The sequence below is a fragment of the Microcebus murinus genome, chromosome 2 (genome assembly GCF_040939455.1).
Source record: "Microcebus murinus isolate Inina chromosome 2, M.murinus_Inina_mat1.0, whole genome shotgun sequence".
NCBI classification, from domain to species: Eukaryota; Metazoa; Chordata; class Mammalia; order Primates; family Cheirogaleidae; genus Microcebus; species Microcebus murinus.
Window position 1 is genome coordinate 89,132,553 of NC_134105.1, and position 19,796 is coordinate 89,152,348.

General features: G+C 39.4%; 1 protein-coding gene and 1 non-coding gene across 2 annotated transcripts; one reads left to right on the forward strand and one right to left on the reverse strand.

The window, feature by feature from the left end:
* The first annotated feature begins 1,071 nt into the window (after positions 1 to 1,071).
* RBM15 (RNA binding motif protein 15) lies at positions 1,072 to 18,606 on the forward strand. Its single transcript, XM_012751603.2, has 3 exons — positions 1,072 to 3,964; positions 8,026 to 9,596; positions 15,830 to 18,606. Exons 1-2 carry the CDS (start codon positions 1,102 to 1,104, stop codon positions 8,046 to 8,048), a joined length of 2,886 nt encoding a protein of 961 aa, XP_012607057.1. The 5' UTR covers positions 1,072 to 1,101; the 3' UTR covers positions 8,049 to 9,596; positions 15,830 to 18,606.
* A 20-nt stretch (positions 18,607 to 18,626) lies between these two features.
* On the reverse strand, positions 18,627 to 18,730 carry LOC142869887 (small nucleolar RNA U13). Its single transcript, XR_012918435.1, has one exon. It is a non-coding gene; the product is annotated as a small nucleolar RNA U13 (small nucleolar RNA).
* Between the last annotated feature and the right edge of the window lie 1,066 nt (positions 18,731 to 19,796).

The window sequence follows — 19,796 nt, forward strand, 5'->3', positions numbered from 1 at the left end:
GAACAGTTCCGGCCACGCCCGCGGCCCGCAAGGCTGGGAGCGTCGGTCACTCCCCTCGGTTACTCGGGGTCCTTGGGCGGGAACGTAAGCAACGGCTGCGTCTTCGCTGCTTCCTAGCCCTCGGGTCCACCGCCCCAAAGAGTCAGAGTAACCAGGGCTTTGGGAACCGTGAACTCCCGGCCCCGGCCCCAGATACCGCCGGTGGCGCTTTCTCGGGCACAGGGGGTGGGGCTCTTTCAGGCTGTGCACGCAGCGGCCAGAGGTACTAAGATGGTGTCTGCTGGGCGCCCCGGGACGGCTTCGTGAGGAATTCGACGGCCCGACAGCCGAGGGCTAGCCCAGCCCTTTGTCCTCCGGCACTGGTAGGACGGTGTGCAGAGCAGAAGTTTCCAGCTCCCAGATCCGAAGCACAGCCAAGTACGCCACCGGACCACACAAACTGAGGGGAGAAAACCTAAAGCGCAGGGAGGCGGGGCTGGCTTACGGTCACCCTCTCGCGACATCTAAGTGCCGTCGCAAAGCAAGCGCGTGTTCTAGTCTTTCACCTTCAGGCAGCCTCCTCAGTATGTGGGAAGCGAATGATGGACAGTTATCTCAGCCTATCAACTTCCTTGTCAACACCCAATCAAATTCAAACTTCTTTTAGCCGCCGCAGGAGTTGGGAGAACGGGGTCGAAAGAGGGAGCACTACCTCTCTCGCGAGATCGCGGTGAGCCGGCCTCTGAGGAAAAAACGCCAGAACGGATGGCCCAACTTCCCAAATAGTGGGTTAAAGGACGGGGTTACAAACCAATGAAAGGGATGCGGAGGTGGGATCGCTGCTTTCACCGCGCAAGAAGTACCGTTACAGGGCAGACTTTTTGTCCAATCAACGCCTCCAGACCTTGGGTCAGGTGACCGTAGAGTGCGAGGGGCGGAGCTACATCCTGGCGCGAGAAACCGTTAAGATAGACAACGAATGTAACCAATAAGGTACTCTGACCAGGGCGTTGGGAACCCAATAACAGTGGTTGGGCGGGCGCCTTCCCGGAGCGCGGGGAGCTGTAAAGACAGACAAATGGTTTTCCCAATAAGACTGTAGAAGAGAGAGCTAATAGACCAATGAGGAGTGCGGGGCGGGATCCTTTGCCGCGGCGGAGTCCAAGATGGCGGCGTGCGGTTCCGCTGTGTGAAACGAGCGCGGGGCGGCGGGTTAATCAGCTCCGCGGAGACGACCTCCGACGACCCGCAACAATGAAGGGAAAAGAGCGCTCGCCAGTGAAGGCCAAACGTTCCCGTGGTGGTGAGGACTCGATTTCCCGCGGGGAGCGGAGCAAGAAGTTAGGGGGCTCTGGTGGCAGCAATGGGAGCAGCAGCGGAAAGACCGACAGCGGCGGCGGGTCGCGGCGGAGTCTTCATCTGGACAAGTCCAGCAGCCGAGGTGGCAGCCGCGAGTATGACACTGGTGGGGGCAGCTCCAGTAGCCGCTTGCATAGTTACAGCTCCCCAAGCACCAAAAATTCCTCGGGCGGGGGCGAGTCGCGCAGCAGCTCCCGGGGTGGAGGCGGGGAGTCACGTTCCTCTGGGGCCGCCTCCTCAGCTCCTGGTGGCGGGGATGGCGGGGAATACAAGACCCTGAAGATAAGCGAGTTGGGTTCCCAGCTAAGTGACGAGGCGGTGGAGGACGGACTGTTTCACGAGTTCAAACGCTTCGGTGATGTGAGTGTCAAAATAAGCCATCTTTCGGGTTCTGGCAGCGGGGATGAGCGGGTAGCTTTTGTGAACTTCCGGCGGCCAGAGGACGCGCGGGCGGCCAAGCATGCCAGAGGCCGCCTGGTGCTCTATGACCGGCCTCTGAAGATAGAAGCTGTGTATGTGAGCCGGCGTCGCAGCCGCTCGCCTTTAGACAAAGATTCTTATCCTCCGTCAGCCAGCGTGGTCGGTGCCTCAGTAGGTGGTCATCGTCACCCTCCTGGGGGTGGTGGAGGCCAGAGATCACTTTCCCCTGGTGGCGCTGCCTTGGGATACAGAGACTACCGGTTGCAGCAGTTGGCTCTTGGCCGCCTGCCCCCTCCTCCTCCGCCACCATTGCCCCGAGAGCTAGAGAGAGAACGAGATTATCCGTTCTATGAGAGAGTGTGCCCAGCATACAGTCTTGAGCCAAGGGTGGGAGCTGGGGCAGGTGCTGCTCCTTTTAGAGAAGTGGATGAGATTTCACCCGAAGATGATCAGCGAGCTAACAGGACGCTTTTCTTGGGCAACCTAGACATCACTGTGACAGAGAGTGATCTAAGAAGGGCTTTTGATCGCTTTGGAGTCATCACAGAAGTAGACATCAAGAGGCCTACTCGCGGCCAGACCAGTACTTATGGCTTTCTCAAATTTGAGAACCTAGATATGTCTCACCGGGCCAAACTAGCCATGTCTGGCAAAATTATAATTCGGAATCCTATCAAAATTGGCTATGGTAAAGCTACACCCACCACCCGCCTCTGGGTAGGTGGTCTAGGACCTTGGGTGCCTCTTGCTGCCCTTGCACGAGAATTTGACCGATTTGGCACGATACGCACCATCGATTACCGAAAAGGTGATAGCTGGGCATATATCCAGTATGAAAGCCTGGATGCAGCTCATGCTGCCTGGACCCATATGAGGGGCTTCCCACTTGGTGGTCCAGATCGACGCCTTAGAGTAGATTTTGCAGATACAGAACATCGTTACCAGCAGCAATATCTGCAGCCTCTGCCTTTGACTCATTATGAACTGGTGACAGATGCTTTTGGACATCGGGCACCAGACCCTTTGAGGGGTGCGCGGGATAGGACACCACCTTTACTATACAGAGATCGTGATAGGGACCTTTATCCTGACTCTGATTGGGTGCCGCCCCCACCCCCAGTCCGAGAACGCAGCACTCGGACTGCAGCTACTGCTGTGCCTGCTTATGAGCCACTGGATAGCCTGGATCGCAGGCGGGATGGCTGGTCCTTGGACCGGGACAGAGGTGATCGAGATCTTCCCAGCAGCAGAGACCAGCCTAGGAAGCGAAGGCTGCCTGAGGAGAGTGGAGGACGACATCTGGATAGGTCCCCTGAAAGCGACCGCCCACGAAAACGTCACTGTGCTCCTTCTCCTGACCGCAGTCCAGAATTGAGCAGTAGCAGGGATCGTTACAACAGCGACAACGATCGATCTTCGCGTCTTCTTCTCTTGGAAAGGCCCTCTCCAATCAGAGACCGGCGAGGTAGTTTGGAGAAGAGCCAGGGTGACAAGCGAGACCGTAAAAACTCTGCATCAGCTGAACGGGATAGGAAGCACAGGACAACTGCTCCCACCGAGGGAAAAAGCCCTCTGAAAAAAGAAGACCGATCTGATGGGAGTGCACCTAGCACCAGCACTGCTTCATCTAAGCTAAAGTCCCCTTCCCAGAAGCAGGATGGGGGAACAGCCCCAGCAGCAACAGCGTCTCCCAAACTCTGTTTAGCCTGGCAAGGGATGCTTCTACTGAAAAACAGCAACTTTCCTTCTAATATGCATCTGTTGCAGGGTGACCTCCAAGTGGCTAGTAGTCTTCTTGTAGAGGGCTCAACTGGAGGCAAAGTGGCCCAGCTCAAGATCACTCAGCGTCTTCGTCTGGACCAGCCCAAGTTGGATGAAGTAACTCGACGCATCAAAGTGGCAGGGCCCAATGGTTATGCCATTCTTCTAGCTGTGCCTGGAAGTTCTGACAGCCGATCCTCTTCCTCGGCTACATCAGACACTGCCACCTCTACCCAGAGGCCGCTTAGGAACCTTGTGTCCTATTTAAAGCAAAAGCAGGCAGCCGGGGTGATCAGCCTACCTGTGGGGGGCAACAAAGACAAGGAAAACACCGGTGTCCTTCATGCCTTCCCACCCTGTGAGTTCTCCCAGCAGTTCCTGGATTCCCCTGCCAAGGCACTGGCCAAATCTGAAGAAGATTACCTGGTCATGATCATTGTCCGTGGTGCGTCCTAAAGTCCATGTGTAACTTGTATTTACTACTTTGACATGGTTCCTGTTTTGTGATATGTAATGGGATACAGCATCAGATGAAATTTTCTTTTAAATTAGTTGTTTAGTTGTAGCTTTTTCTTTTTATATTTTTGTAAACCTCTTTAAATAGCAGTCAGGACAGTTTAGCTATTAAGTGAAAGGGATGCCCCACAGGCAGATGGATTTGCTTTAATTAGGAGTTCCCACCCTTATCAGTAACTTTTTTCCTCTTTTTCTTCAGTTTTTTTTTTAGCCTGAGCTTCAAAAAAAAATCCTCAAAGTTACAAAACTAAAATTTTGAAAGAATTTGGAGAAAAGAGTCCAGTGTGTAAAAATGGTGATGTCCATCTAAAAATGGCTTAATTGGTGTGTAGGTAAATGATTCTTGTACCAGAAATGTTAATTTGTGTGACTAAAATTTGATCAGGGATCTCAAAAGTATATGCTGGTAAATTGTATAGCAGTGTAATTATTTTAATCAGGTATTTGAGTATTTCTCTTAGGATATACTTTATTCCCAGAGAGTTTGCTTCAACATGCATTTTTTTTTATCATTAGTTCTTGAGTTCTGTATCCCATATATGCACTTTTGGTTTGTAGCTGTAACTGTTCAGTAAAAATTGAGGACTGTGTTACAAACCATATGTCTTATGCTTACACTAGTATGCAAGAAGTGAGTAGGTGCTTTTAAAATCAGAATTCTTTGGTCAGTTATTGGTGCGTGGTGGTGGTTTTACTGACTTTTTCAGAGAGGTGTAGCAGATACAGTTCTCATTTAATTGTGCATATTTCAAAGCTAAGTGTTCATCAAAGATGAGTTTTTGTATCCATTCAAATTTCTGGTTTCAATAATAGAAGAGTTGTCTGCAGGCTCATAAGTCATCTTTTGTTTCAGTGGGCATTGATCAGCCATATCTGGATTGAAGAATTTTTTTAAAGTCATCATAAAATGCCTTTGATATGCTCCTTTAAAATTTTGCTTGTATTTTTATATCTAAACAGTAATGGTGATGTTACATAATTGAAAACATTTTGAATTATCTTTGAAATTTCATGTTTAGTATTTTCACTGGTGTCCAGCCACAGAGAATTGAAATGTCAGTGTAGGAAAGTCCTTTTTTATTGTTTTGTTTTCCCACACACCTGGAATTAATACAAGATCATTTAACCCACTCAGTGTTTTCTTCCAGAGCTGATGATGATAATGACTTTTGGTTCTCAGCAGGGCTTCTGCAGCTTAATAGTGATGGATGATTTCTTGCTTTTTGTTTTTTCGCCTACTCCTCAACCCCCACTCCTAGTTTGTCAGGTCTTTAGTAAGTATATTTTTCTCCCTTGGGCTTTTGTTCTTTGTTTTTGTTTTTGTTTCTCCTCACACAGTTTGATCTCCCTTGATTTAAACGCTGAGGACTTCACCTAAGGCCCTTGATATTTAATTATGATTAGAAACTTTAGGACCTTCTGGATCATGGTCATGTTTCTATTCTGTGAAAGTGACTTATTCGAAGCCTGGCAGAACCCAGCTGTTTTCTTTCTGTTATCAAAGCTGGTAGTTTTGAAATAGCACCAATAATAACCCAGGGAAATGTCATATAATTTTTATATTCCATTTGACAGGTGTCTAATGCATGTCAGCACGAAAGCATCACTGCTGTGTCATCCCTTTGGGTTTTCACTGTGCATTTATAAGTTTGGAGGTTTTTGTGGGGTTTTTGTTTGTTTTTAAACTGGAAAAACTAGCTATTTTGAGAGAAGGAAGATACTAGCCTATGAGCACAAAAGTCATGGATGTGCCTGTAAGGGAAAATACCTGAAATCCTGCAATTAAGACTTGATGCTTTCAAAAAGCAGTGCTTGGCATAGAGTGGACACCTGTTTAGAAACTAATGCAAGTTAGAGTCTATGTATACATGGGCTCAAAGTACAATTTGTCACTAGATATATTTTTCCAGTTTAAATAATCTCACTAACCATTAACTTTTGAATATCTTTTGATAGGATGGTTGGACAAATGATTTTGCTCTTTTGGAGAGTAAAGTCCATGACATCTAATTTTATGATAATCCAAAATGTGTGTGGTTTTTCCCTTTTTTCTTTTCCTTTTTTTAAGTTGGTGTGACAGCTTACTGAAGAGTACTGTGGTTTTTGCTCCATGTTTGTTTGAATTCTTATCTGACATTGCTGCATTTGTTAGATCTGGGCAATTTGTGCTTCAATGTTTTTGAAACAATGGCTTGTTACCATTTCTAAATGTATGTATTATAAAAAACTAATTATGTTTAGTTTGGTGCTTACCTACAGAGTGCCATCGTCCAGATGAATCTCTTATATGTGTTGCCCATTCTATTGTGCGGGTTCATAATATCCATAAAGTATCTACTTAAACCTTCAGAATTTGAATGAAAGCAAAAGTCTAAAACTGGTTCTAATTCTCATTAGCCAGAATCCCAACATTGGGTGTTCTTTGTAACAACCATTTTTTTTCTATTGTTTCTCTTTAATTATTTTAATGTAGTTGATTTTTCTGGAACATAGTTAAAATGATTGGAAAGAAAATTTCTTCAGTATATCATTTAATGACTTATTAAGTATTACTGGTAAAAACAAGATAATTAAGACTTTAAGATCACAGCTTTTCAAAGTTTATGGAAAAGTAAGCAATCAGCACCTAGCCAATAAATAGTTCTACTTAATTTTTTGGTATTATTTTGTTGATTGTAACTGGGATTCCTATAAAGAGTTTTTCCACACGAAAATTTAAATTCCTGGTTTAAGATGTGTACTTTGACTCTCAACTGAGAGTGGATAGACAACTGAGAGTGGATAGAGTTTTTCTTTAACAATTACATCTTAAAATGTCTTCTGGCTGGTATAAGCTTTTGTCACATTTTGAAGGTAAAATATACTCTGGCCCTTCTTGACTCACTTAGATCATTTAAGGTATAGTAAGTGAAAGTCAGATGTTTGGTGGTTGCTTTCAGGGTCAGACATTGTTTAGGTTTATTTAAGAACTACATTATGAGCAGGTTTTCACTGACAATGCTTTTTTTTTTTTAATTTAAGTCCACTTTGTTTAGACAGTGAAATTGCTCATTATGCAGGTGCAGCTTGAACTGCAATTTTTGGTCCATATAAGAACCATTCACCAAAAACTCTGTGGTAACAGAATTAGGAAATCCTCTTGAGAAGAGGGCCTTAATGACCTTTTATGTGAAAAAAATTCCTGGAGAGAATCTCTGGACATTTTTTTTTTCTGTCTCTGCCACAGTGTTTGGTTTTGAGATAGGAGTTAGGTATGAGAACAAGAAGAGATAAAAAGTGGAGCTGACCCTGTTATAGTGGTTATAGTGATGTCCCTACAGAGAGAAAATGGTTTCAGTTAACCACAGTGAAATGTTAAGCTTAATGAAGAGTTTTATATGAATGATCTAAACAGAGTTGAAAAGTGAGAGTCTGAAGTGTTCTTTGGCTGTTTAGCAATTTGTATGAGTGTTTTCTTAAAATAATGGCCACTGTCTTTGGTAACACAGATGAAGGTAGATTTTTAAACGACTTTGTATCTTGACCCCTTTCTACAATAATAGTCTGTGTTACTCCATATAAATTACAGAATGACAATAGATGGGGTAAAAGTTGGACTAAACGTCACCTTTTTATTGTTTCACTTTTTAAGTTATATTTAGAATATATTGATAGATTATAAATTGATTGTGAACTTGCTTTTTCTGAATTTTTTTTGACATGTTTTACTCAGTTAAATGAGTATAAAGGTTATTTTCAGTCCTATAATCCTCAATTGCAGTCTTTAAAAAAACCCCACCCTATTGTTCTACTTGTTATTTGTCCATTCATATAGTAAATTCATTTGAAGGTTTGTGCCAGTGGGTATTATTGGTGCTTTTTGAAGTCGAGGTGGACTATTCAGGAAGGTCTTGTTAATGTTATGTTCATCTAAAATGGCATAGGGGAAATATATATATTTTTAATATTGTAAACATTTGTACTGAATAACCTTTTTTTCCCCCCCGCAAGCAAAACTGGTGAACAGCGGATGAAGATACGGAATTCAAAGCTATAATGGACCTTTTTGAAGAGAAGTTGTGGCTTATGTGGAGTTTACATGGGCTGCTGATGGAAGAAAGCTAATCTGTTTAGTATTTGTGCATTTTACTAAAATGGCAGCTTAAAGTTGTGTATCTGCTATTGTGATGCCAATGCCGGTGTTTTAAGTGGAAAAAAATGACCTCTTTGCTTTGTGCTGTGTACACAAGATTTCTGGAAAAGTAAAGAAAAACCCTTTTTATGGCTCACACAGCTTAAAAGTAGCTGTCACTCAAACATGCGCTCACAGTTGAGCTGCTTTTGTTTTATTCTAAATAAATTGTTTCTTTTGAGGAAAATGTTTTTCTGCCTGGAAGTGAATTGACGGCAAACCTTTGACCCCTTTGTTTGCAGCTGAGGGGGTACTTGCTGCTGCTCAGATCTTGTATGTCTTGAGCAAGAAGCAGGGAGACCATCAATTTCATTTTGACTATCAAGGTGTGTCGATTCTGAAGGATCACTAGTGTTACTGTGACCCCCTTTGTTTGCAGTGAAGGGGATCATTTGCTTCTCGGTCCTCAACGTGATGAGGAAATGGTGCTGTTTGCTGGCACGAAAGAAGCCGGGGCAAGCACCCTAAACCTCACCACAGTGCACGAGTCGGGGGCTTTGCTGGTTTGAAGAGCCGGAGTTGCTGAAATTTAAGTTTTGATTTATTTTGTTCACCCATCACGTTTGGCCTTAGTTTCATTTTTAATTTGAAGAAAAGTTTGAAATTACTTAATCTTGCACTTAACATTTGCACCAAATTGCCAAAAGAAGGAGAAATGCTCCGTTTGCCTTTTAAATGTTAATGATGTTAATAAAGCCTTTCCTGACACATTTGAGGAGCTCCTCCATCTCCAGGGGCTTCTTACCAGAGTTATACAGTGATGGGTTTAGTTCTGAATGGATGAAGAGTTCCTGAGAGCTAGCGTTTGTAATTAGAACCGTTACTTGGTATCTGTGCCTTATTTGACCTGTGGTTCCACATGCCTTGGATGTGCATGCACCGTGACGGTTTCATAGGTACGAACGCACACTCAGGCCCAGTCACTTCGGTTGGTAGTACAGATTGTGAGGAAAAAAATGGAGGCATCCTTAAGGAGGAAAAGTATTTGCCTTTAGTTCCTGCATTATCCTGTACAGGGGCTCCTGAGCTTTGGAAGCGTGTTCCCAGTACAGGAGAACAACTCCCCTGTTTGCAGCAGGAGACTTCGGTGCACAGTGACAACGCTGGAGTTCAAGAGGAAACCAGCAATGCTGCACCATTGGCTTCAGACACCATTGTTGTTGTTTGCCAGTTTTAAACTTAACTAGTTGCAGACGAAGACCACCTTGAAATGCAGGCTTGTTGGGCTTGTTTTGAATTTTAACCTCGGATGGAAGAGCCCTAGTGCTGTCTGGCTTCATGCGGGATGATGATTGCTAGGCAACAGGTGATTATCAACAAAGGATGCCACGGTTATACTCTGCAAGGTGGTGTTCCAGTGGCAAACATCTGTATAAACTCTTGTAAACAGGTAAGAGGGTTTTTAGAGGTCAAAATGCTTTATAATTAATAGGGTGAGGGCTTTTAATGTTTGGGTCTGTTTCTCTATATGGAAGTTTTTAGGCACTCTGCTGCCATTACTAGCTTCCATCCCTCACCAAAGTGTTATATTTACAAAATTCTAGGCCATAGCTTTTGTTCTACCTGATACTGTGTTTTTAAATTTATTTTAACATTTGAAAAATTTCTTTTAATGGGGAGCCAAAGTTTTAAAATCTTGGTTATGGATTTGGAAACTACAGCCTTGATGTCCTTAAAATTTTGACATTTTCTATTAACTTTGTCTTTTGCTGTTAGTTGTGATTTAATGATGCAGAAGGATTTAATGCTGTAAAAAACATTGCTTTTTACAACACTGATTTCTAAACTCTGTAAGAGCATTAAATTGTATAATAACAACAAAAGAAAGTATGCTGTCAAATTGGGAATGATAGATATTTTAGCCAAAATGGTTGGTTCTGTAAAGAGATTATAAAATTGGGTAACTGCAGCTTTAGGGAATAGGCAGTGTTGAGTCTGGCTTTTCTTTGCTGTTAACATTTTCATTGTCCACTTAGTTTTACCAGCCTTCTGAACCCTTTTCTTCCCACTGTTAATCAAGTGTAAGGCTTTGGTAATTTATCACAAGTGCAACTTTTTCAGTATATAATACAACTTAGGTTTCCTTGCTCTATTGAAGTGAGATCAAAAATTGTGAGTAGAATTTTTCTTTTTTGTCTCTTCCTGAAGACATTAAATATCTGGTGACTACAATAGCTGATCTGTTATGTACTAGCTACTTTTTCCACAGGTTTGATTGAGCTCCTTGTATTGTTTATTTAGCTGGACAACTTATGTCCCCATACTTTGATATAGTAAAAGGGAAAAAGCAAAGTACAGTGGATTTTTTCAGGTTCTTAATGTGTTATAAGAGTTTAAAACAGATCTGGTGATGAGGTGGCTGCCATCTAAGGCTTTTCTAAATGATCTTTCCCCTGCATTTCTTTAAGCATTTTGTATCTGTTGGAAATGTCGATTTCAGTGTATTTTCTTTTTCTTGCTAGTCCACACCATAAGCCCATTAAATAGTTTTTCCAATTAGTAAGCAAATATTTTAAGTTACTGTGGATATTTAGGAAGATTACCTTACACTTTCTACGAATTTCTACATGTTTGGTATCTTTCTAAGGTCCCAGGCTTCATCTCTCTAGTAAGAACAAGAAAAATGTGTTGCAAACAGGTCATTTGTGTATTTGTATATAAAACCGTATCATACAAAGTGGGAAGGTACACAGCATGACATTTTTTTGAAATTACTTGTGAAATCATTTTATTTATTCCCAGCCGTACCGTGAAGGAAAAGTTAACTGGGTTGAGTGTTAGATCTAGAGTTCTGATTTTATAAATTGGAAATTACCCTTTTGAAGTATTTGTATGGTTTCCCAGTGTCTTTCATATAATCTAAATTTAGCATTATTCAAGAGAAATAGTTCCAGGAACACCTCCTAACTGACTTGGGCTCATTTTGAAAAGTTTGGCTGTGCATATTAATATCGAAAATAGGGGTTATCTTGGCTTCAGTAAAATAACCCAGATTTTACAAATTGCCACTTCCATAGTTTAAGTCATAATTGTTTACAAGCTGTTTATCTGAAACAATAAATTTAGTGCTTATGGCTTGTACAGCATCTGCTTTTCTTTTTGCAATAATCTATCTGATTATGGCTTCTCTGACCATCACTTTCATCTCCCATTTCAATTTAGTCTCTTTGAGCTTCCCTCTTTAAAAGATTATTTCACTTAATAACTTGAATTATAATCTAGTTTTAAATTCTTGGTGGAGGAACTTACTGAATAACAAAATTTCTTCAATCCTCAGACGAGATTGATCTTAGCAACCAAGAAGAGATTTTAACCTTGCGGTAAAACTACTTAACATACTTCCACCCAAGTGACTAATATTCAGCTTTCAGTTGGGATTTGGCTATATGTTAGGAACTAAGATGCAGAGGATATAGAGGAAAGTATCAGATAGTCACTATCCCCTTCAGCAACTTATACTCCAATTGGGGAAACCAGGTATAAACAGGTAAATAGTTAAATATCAGGGAAAATTTTAAGACAATTATAGGAAAGTGCCATAGGCCAATATTTGATTAATTGCTAATGGATTTTTACAGGTTATATGGGTATGTGAATGAGTACATGAACAGGTTACTGGGATGGTCAAGAAAGGCTTTACAAAAGAATTTCTTAGTTAGAGAAGGACATGGAATGGTGGAGGGAGTTTAGGATCAACATGTCAGACAGATTAGCATGAGAAAGAATATAGCAGCTTATCAATCTATGGAAAAGATATGCATACTGAAGCCTGGAAAACTAGTAAGGATTGGGTTGACCAAAATAGGGAATTCTGGAGGGCAGGCCAGTTTGAGGAGGGTGGGAGTAGAGTGAATGATTAGTTGGCATATTGATACCATTTATTGAATAGAATACCCACTTCAGGCCAAGCATTCTGCCAAGTATTGTATACACATTGTGTCATTAAGTCTCACCACAGACCATAATTTGACAGTTTAGTAAGTGATAGAGCCAGGGTTCAGTTAGGGCTTTCTCTTGGTCACTGTACTGTTATACCTCACTCTTTTTTGCTGGAAGGCTAGGGATAGGATTAAAGCTGTGAACTTGAGAAAATGCTAGGCAGTGGATTTCAAGTTGTAGAATGTCAACATCGGCCGTATTTGAAAAACATACAGGCCCTTCCCTCCACCTTCAGACACTGAAATTTGTTAGGACCAGGATGGCGGAGGAGTCTTTGTTCTTTTACAAGCTTTCTGGAGTAATTCTGATATATTCCAGTCAATGGGCCATGCGTTGAGCATCACTGTCCCATAGAGAGTAGAATGCTGAGGTATAAACCTGTGCTAATGTCATAGTTGAGGCACAGGAAGAGAAGATGGTGCTGGTAAAAGCCTAGGTAGGAGAGCAAGAATAGTGTTGTCTCAGAAGCTGAGGAGGAGCTTTTTAGAAAATAACTTCAAAGATGTTACAGCAGGCAGAACAGAACTGCAAATACCATGGAAGTTATTACTTAAAGTTGTCACTTAAATAACAGTTTTATAGTAATTATGTCTCTAAGGGACTCAATCTAGTTTAGTATTCAACTTTTCCTCAAAACAGTGTGTGAAGAAGGCCCACTCTTTAGTTTATGAAATGCTAAAGAGATGTCAGAAAGGTTTTGTGACTTGGCTAAGGGATACATAGCCAGGAACTGAGTGAGGTATCCTTGAGTTTTCAGATGTTATCTAAAAATGATGTGACTTTTGTCAAGTATCTTAAAATTGGAAGTGATTCTGGGATTGCGGATATGTGTATGTACTTGAAAGTTGTTTCCATTAATGGACCATCACCTATATCTACTACCTCATAACTAACTAGTAGGATTGAAACAGAAAGGAATTATAGGTAGTGTATCTTTGCCCTGTAAATGATTGAAAGATATCCTAATTTGAATTACAGTATCTATGCAGCATTTGTGTTTGATAAATGTAGCTAATTAATTCTTTAGACATTTCGGTATAATATACCAGGCATTATTCTAGATCTTGGACTATATTGGTGAAAAAAACTAGACAAGTTTCTCTTTTCTCATAGAATTTACATTCTGGTGGAAGAAGGGAGGTAGTAAACTATAAATTAGGGCCAAGTGGCCCTGGACAAAGGGTTCGGATTGTATATTTTAAATGCTTATTGCTATGGGAAGCCATTGAAGGTGTTAAGCGTGGGGTGTGATATGATTTGGTCAAGATTTGACTGACTGAGAAAAGTAACAAATTTCCTTCAGATGCCAAGGGAATTAGCATTTCAGATTCTCTGCAAGACTATAAATATGTTCTTGCTCAGAGATCAACAGTGTTTTTTTATTTAAATACAATATTAAAGATTTTATTTCTAGGGGCTCATAATTGTTGACCAACCTGAGCTTTCAAAGCAGTCTTTCTTCTAATACATCCTCATTTTCTCAGCATGCCACTTTGTATTTTTTTCTGCTTTCGGTAAACTCATGACAGTTTCCACTGTACTCATGTGTAGTTTCTGATGTAATGCACTGACCATGCTTTTTATATTTCAGAACTTGTGATTTTTCTAGTGGTATCAAACCAAACTCACATGCTAAATCTTGAGAGGGTCTTTTTGTGGAATGGCTGTTATCCTATGTAGGCCAGATACATGTGTATATACAATTTTTAGTGCTGAATTTGTTATATGACCTTTCTTAGGTGACCAGATTTTCTTTTTACCTAGGAAAAAGACTTAATGAAAAATTTTATTCATAAGCATAAGTTATTACATCAATGTCAGCAGTAGAACTATTATCACAAGCAAAATTAACACTTTGAGGTGCTGTATACATATTTTTTAATTACATACTTTAAGGCATATTGGGAAAATTGATGTCCTATAAAATTGATTTACATTTTAGCATATAGAAATTAAATATTAATAGTCTTACTTAGCTCCTGAGATAAGTATCTTAATATACTCTAGTTGTGTGTATTCTTTTTACAAAGAAACACTTGAGTAAACTGTACTCCTTAATTGGAATTTTTCTGTATTTTATAGCTGAGGTCTTAACCCTGGCTGCACAATGGGATCACCTGAGAAACTTCAGTACCAATAGCTGGGGCTCTTAGAGATTCATTTAAACTGATCTAGGTCAAGTGGAATTCTGCAAAGGCACAGGTTTGTTTTTAAGTGTCCTGGGTGATTGTGATGTGCAGTCAGGGTTGAGAACCACTGTTCTAGAGACAAATTATATACATTCTCTCTCTCACACACAAATTGTATACATTCTCTCTCTCTCTCTCTCCCTCTCTCTCTCTCTCTCTCTCTCTCTCTCTCTCTCTCTCTCTCTCTCATACACACACACATACACACACACACAAACAGAATCAACCTTTTAAGGATTGTTTAAAAATCAAAACCAAAAACTCTAATTGTAATTTGGGTTCAGTAAAATATGTATATCACCTAGTATTTTCAACAATAAAAGTAGGAACAAAAGTGTTCTTAGGTAATGAGCCTCAGGTGACCAGAAAATTACCAGAGGGGTCTATCACCAAGATGGTGAAGGGTTACTATTCTTGCCTCTCCTAGTTGGATGGTTCTTGATTATTCTGTTATACTTACATTTTTTTCCCCCTCTCCTTCAAATTCTGTCCTGGTCACCTCTCTTCATTGTGAGATAGAACATGTTATTTTTTTTTTTACAGGTACAGGTGAGGATATTTGAGACACTTTGCTGATAGGTGCCCCAGAGTTTAGGAAATTTGGTAGAGGTAGGTTTAGAACTTTATATGGGGGAATGGATATGATGAGCAGGACTGAGGAAATGATTCCTAATTGCCTTTGTTTCTCAAATGTAATGTAATACTTCATAAATAAACCGGTTTTCCTCACATGGCAATAATAATCAAGAATCTAATTCATATTAAAGTACACAGCAACAAAATAATATAATAAATGCTAAGATTCATATGTATTAAAGGGAATGGTTCAGTATGAATGTTCGGAGAATACTCTGAATTGCCCTATGTCAAATTAGATACAGAATATTTTAGATGTAAGTTTTTATGGTAAAAAATACTAAAATGATACCAAATGAAAAATTGCACCAGATTATTCTCACATCCTACAGTTTTAAAATTTTTAAATTGGTATATGCGATTTAAAGATATTTTTCATCAAACACAGCAATGTCAACATCTATAGAAAACTTTTCAAGGATTCATTTGTGATTTATAGGTTTCTCCTGAGTAATGAGAGATTTGGTTTTTTTGGAGACTTAACCCGTATCATCATTTATTTCTCCTGACAAATTTCATTTGTGAAGTTTACTCTCTGCAGTGTTATAATCTTACTGAAAATTCATTCCACATTAGGAATGGATTCATCTGAACTTTAAGGTTTGGTGATTGGAACTACTTTATTTTCATGATACATGAGTCCTATTTTCCTTTAATGTAGTGGCTTAAAGGTATTTTGAACCTTCAAAGACATTTTCTCTTCCATTTGCTGCACCTTAAGTTTAGTGATGTCTGAAGCCCTAATGTTTTTTTTTTTTTTTTAAACATATGTGGCTTACTTTTTAATAGCCAAGTTTAGAGGGAGCATTTCTAATAGTAATTGGTTAAACATCTTTTTTCCTCCTGGGTTTCTTTTTAGGAACTACTGACAAAAACCTATAGCCGACTTTGGGATCTGACTTTATTATTCAGCAACTCAAAGATGAGTTCTAATTGGCAGACTTCTGGCACTGGCACTTGTCCTCCTGTTTCTATAGAAACTGGGTTGGAAGTCAGAGCTGCACAAAGGGAAAGGGTAAGTTTCTTTTAATTCCATATTTATAAACCCATATCTTATTAACTGTGGCATGGTGTCAGTTTTCATGTAAGGAATATACATCAGTGAACCAGAACTCAAATATATACTATTAATTTTCACTTGAGCGGAAACTGACATCAAGTCATTAAATATAATAGGAGGGTTTAAATATGGATTTACTTTTCTTGTGACTCTGACTTCACATTTCTTAAGGCAATGAACTCAATACAATTCTCATTTTCAGTTATTTTTAATGTGGGGGGTCATAAAATTGATTTTTATGCTCTTAGATCTTATTGTGTTGTACTTTTCTGGTGAGTGGAAATTGGAATATAAAATATGTACAGGGGACATTTTGAAAGTCTGCATGAATTATAAGTCTCTTTGTAGCAAAAGTCCGATTTTTTTTCTATTATAAAACAAGTACTATATTACTGACCAGTTTTTTTAGCCTCTCTCCTCTCTTAGCCAAACAGGATGAGTTCGTCTGTCGGGGCACATAAATTTGTTCTCATCCAGGCAGATACTCATTATTCATAGACCCTAAGACACCTGCCAGTTGGTGAGTCATCTTATTGCTGTGGCTTCAGAGGGCTGTGCTATACAGCTGGAGCATTTAGGCTTGAAGTTATTTAATTAAGTGTGAAAAGCAAACTCCTCTGATTTACAGGTTGGTGTGTGTAAATAACTTATATTGAATTGTGACTAGCTTTGAGATATTGGCAGGAAGACCGTATTTTCTCTTGCTTTTTAAAAGTTATGTCACTTACTTCCTTGGTCCTGACACAGTACTCTGAAGTTCAGATGAACTACTTTTTTTCCTGATAAAAGACCATTAGTGTTGGTTGACATATAACAAAGGGTGGGACACCTTGGCTTTATTTCTGCTCAAATTGTCACTTGTAAAAATAGAATAAAAAGTAAAAGCTGGAAGTTTGTCAATGGGGAAAGTAAACTCATTTTTTAAAATTTCACTTCACAAGTCCCAAGCCAGTTAATACTCTGAAAGTGGAGTCTCATTAAAAATGCTGTATGCCTTCTTTGTTAGTTTTTATTTTGCTCACTGGGGCTTGCATGAGGTAAAAATAGAATTGAATTTATGATTTTTTTTTTTTTTGGAAGGTGGCTAGAAAAAAATGTTAGCCTTTAGCTGTGTGCTATCAAGTATCCAGACATGTTCTTTACTCCTTAATAAGAGTGGCCAACTTGTCCTGTTTTAAAACTGAAAGTCCTGTGTCTCAAGAACTTTCTTATTTCTGGCCAAACCCAGACAGTTGGTTACTCTAATTTAGTTCATTCTCTGGATTCCTAAAAAGGCTTCCAGTAGGTTGTTATTGATCATCATTTTAGATAAGAAGAGATTTCACAATATGCTAGCTTATGTCAGAATATACCAGGGATTAGGTTTTCTTTTTTTTAGAAGTGACTTTTTTGTCCCAGTGATCCACCTAATACCAGTTTTCCACTCACAGAAATAAAACTTGAAGAACTTTAAAAGGATTTTAAAAGCTGGCTCTAGGCACTTTAGTTATTTTTTGTTTATGTGTGTATGTTAAGACCACAGGTGATAAATGTGAAACAATTGAGTAGATATTTGTGGCAAATGAATAGCCATATGAGGCAAATATGGAGACTTAAAGCCCCTTACAAGATGTTTCTGGCTTAAGAGAAACACTCAAAGCTTTTTTTTTTTAAAGTATTGGGCTTTGGTTTTATATGAGTTCTTCAGAGAAACCACTGTTCAAGTTTTGCATTATGTCTTTTAAAAACAACTAAAATAATAATACATGGGGCCTATAATCCTAGCACTTTGGGAGGCTGAGGCGGGAGTATAGCTTGAGGTTAGGAGTTCAAAACCAGCCTGAGCAAGAGCTAGACCCATCTCTACCAAAAATAGAAGAAATTAGTCAGGGGCATGTGGGTGGCGCCAGCCTGTGGTCCTAGCTACTGGAGAGGCTAAGGCAAGAGAATCACTTGAGCCCAGGAGTTTGAGGTTGCAGTGGGCTATGTATGATGGTGATGCCTGTTAGCCCGGGAGATAGCAAGACCCTATCTTAAAAATAATAATAATATGGGTTTTTTCCTTCTTATATGTAGAAAGCTGATTTTATAGTTAGGCAAGTTTATTTACTGAGGAGCTAATTTTTTGCAAGCAAATACGATATCACATATATTAATATGCCTAGATTTTTTGGAAAAAAAAATCACAAAATTGTCATTACAGACCATTTAAGTATAATTGTTGCTTTTAGTAAATTTAAACTAGAGAATTATTAAAGAGGAAAAGCTGGGGGCCATGAAAAATTCAGCAACAGTAATTAGGTTTTAGAATTGGCTTTGTTAAGGACTGGCTTTATAACCTTAGGCAAGTTGGTCTTAATTTCCTTTTGTTCCTTATGTATAAAATAGGAATAACATTACTTACCCATACTTCCTCACAGAATTGACAAGATAATGAGGTTATAGATGGGAAAGAACTCCAAAAAGTTAAAAGTACTATAAAGTAGAGTTTTAGTATCAGAAATAGTGTTTTATAATCAACATATATAGAAAATTCCTTTTATAATGATGATGTGGCATTTTCTTAGAGAAGCAAGAAATGTTATCTTAACAGTTTTTTTTTTTTTTTTTTTTTTCACGTCAGACGGGTAATGTGCCGATGTCGTAACAAGGTTTGAGGGAGGCACATCTCACGCATGCGCGTGAAAACCCAATCATCACGCTTATGAACTACAAAAGGATCTATCTTAACAGTTTTAAATAACCCAAGAAGTAGCTAAGAAGAAAGGATACTGAACTTTTATGTTCAAATTATCATAGCTTTACTAGATATGTTTATATAAATATTTATATGTTAAGGCTTATAATTTATAAACATTCCAACTAATTCCATATTAAGGAATTATAATATAAGTCGCCTGTACTTAGGCATTATCTTCTTTAATCAGGTTCACTGAATATTGGAAGACCTAACAAAGTTAATTATCTTAATAATTATTGTTGTATTATAGCAGATATATTTTGTGGTTCTAATTTTGCTGGGTTGGGGATAAAAGGGGGAGGGAGTAGGGGTGGTTCTTAGGTACTTTGTATTCTCTTTTTTATTTCAACCTAGAAATTACAACTTTAGGCCAATTAGAGTTAGAACAATTTTATTATAACTGCTTTCGATTAAATTAGCTTCTTAATCTGTTGATGTTGCCAAGAAGCCAGGGTAATATATGGGGAAAGAGTAGGGTTTTGTGTCAGATTGTTTGAATTATGATTTCACTACCTATAGGGTATTTAATTTCTTTGACCTTCAGTTTATTCATTTTTAAAATGGGCATCATAGTATAGTATCTGTATCTGCTTCTGAAGGTTATTGTGAAGATTAAGATAATATATATATAATGTGCCTATCTCAGTGATTGGCATATTATTAGATGTTGAAATAAAGTTATTCAACACCCTACCCCACCCCAAGCACACTTACTTTTATAATAAGTCTAATATTTGTTTCCTCTTTGTCTCATAGTGATTTCTTGAGGGGGAAGGAAAAAGAAAATCAGCGACCATTGTTTGTTTCTTGAAACCTCAAATACATCTGGGATGCTATTCCTGCATTATGGATTCCTAGAAATGTAATACACTGAACACGTTAGTTATAGAAGTCTTTAGCTTCCTGTAGTCTAGAGATTCAGGCTTGTTTAATTTATACGACCCAGGTTTAGAGGGCTATTGCCATTGAGTAGAATGAAGAACTTCTCTATTATATAAGATTAATAAAGCCTGTCTAAGAATTCAATTTGGAGTTTTTTAAGTTGGT

Coding starts and splice junctions, on each gene's coding strand:
- RBM15 (XM_012751603.2), top strand. CDS start 1,102: ATGAGGAGTGCGGGGCGGGATCCTTTGCCGCGGCGGAGTCCAAGATGG. Junction 3,965..8,025: donor GGTCATGATCATTGTCCGTG/GTGCGTCCTAAA, acceptor CCCCCCCGCAAG/CAAAACTGGTGAACAGCGGA.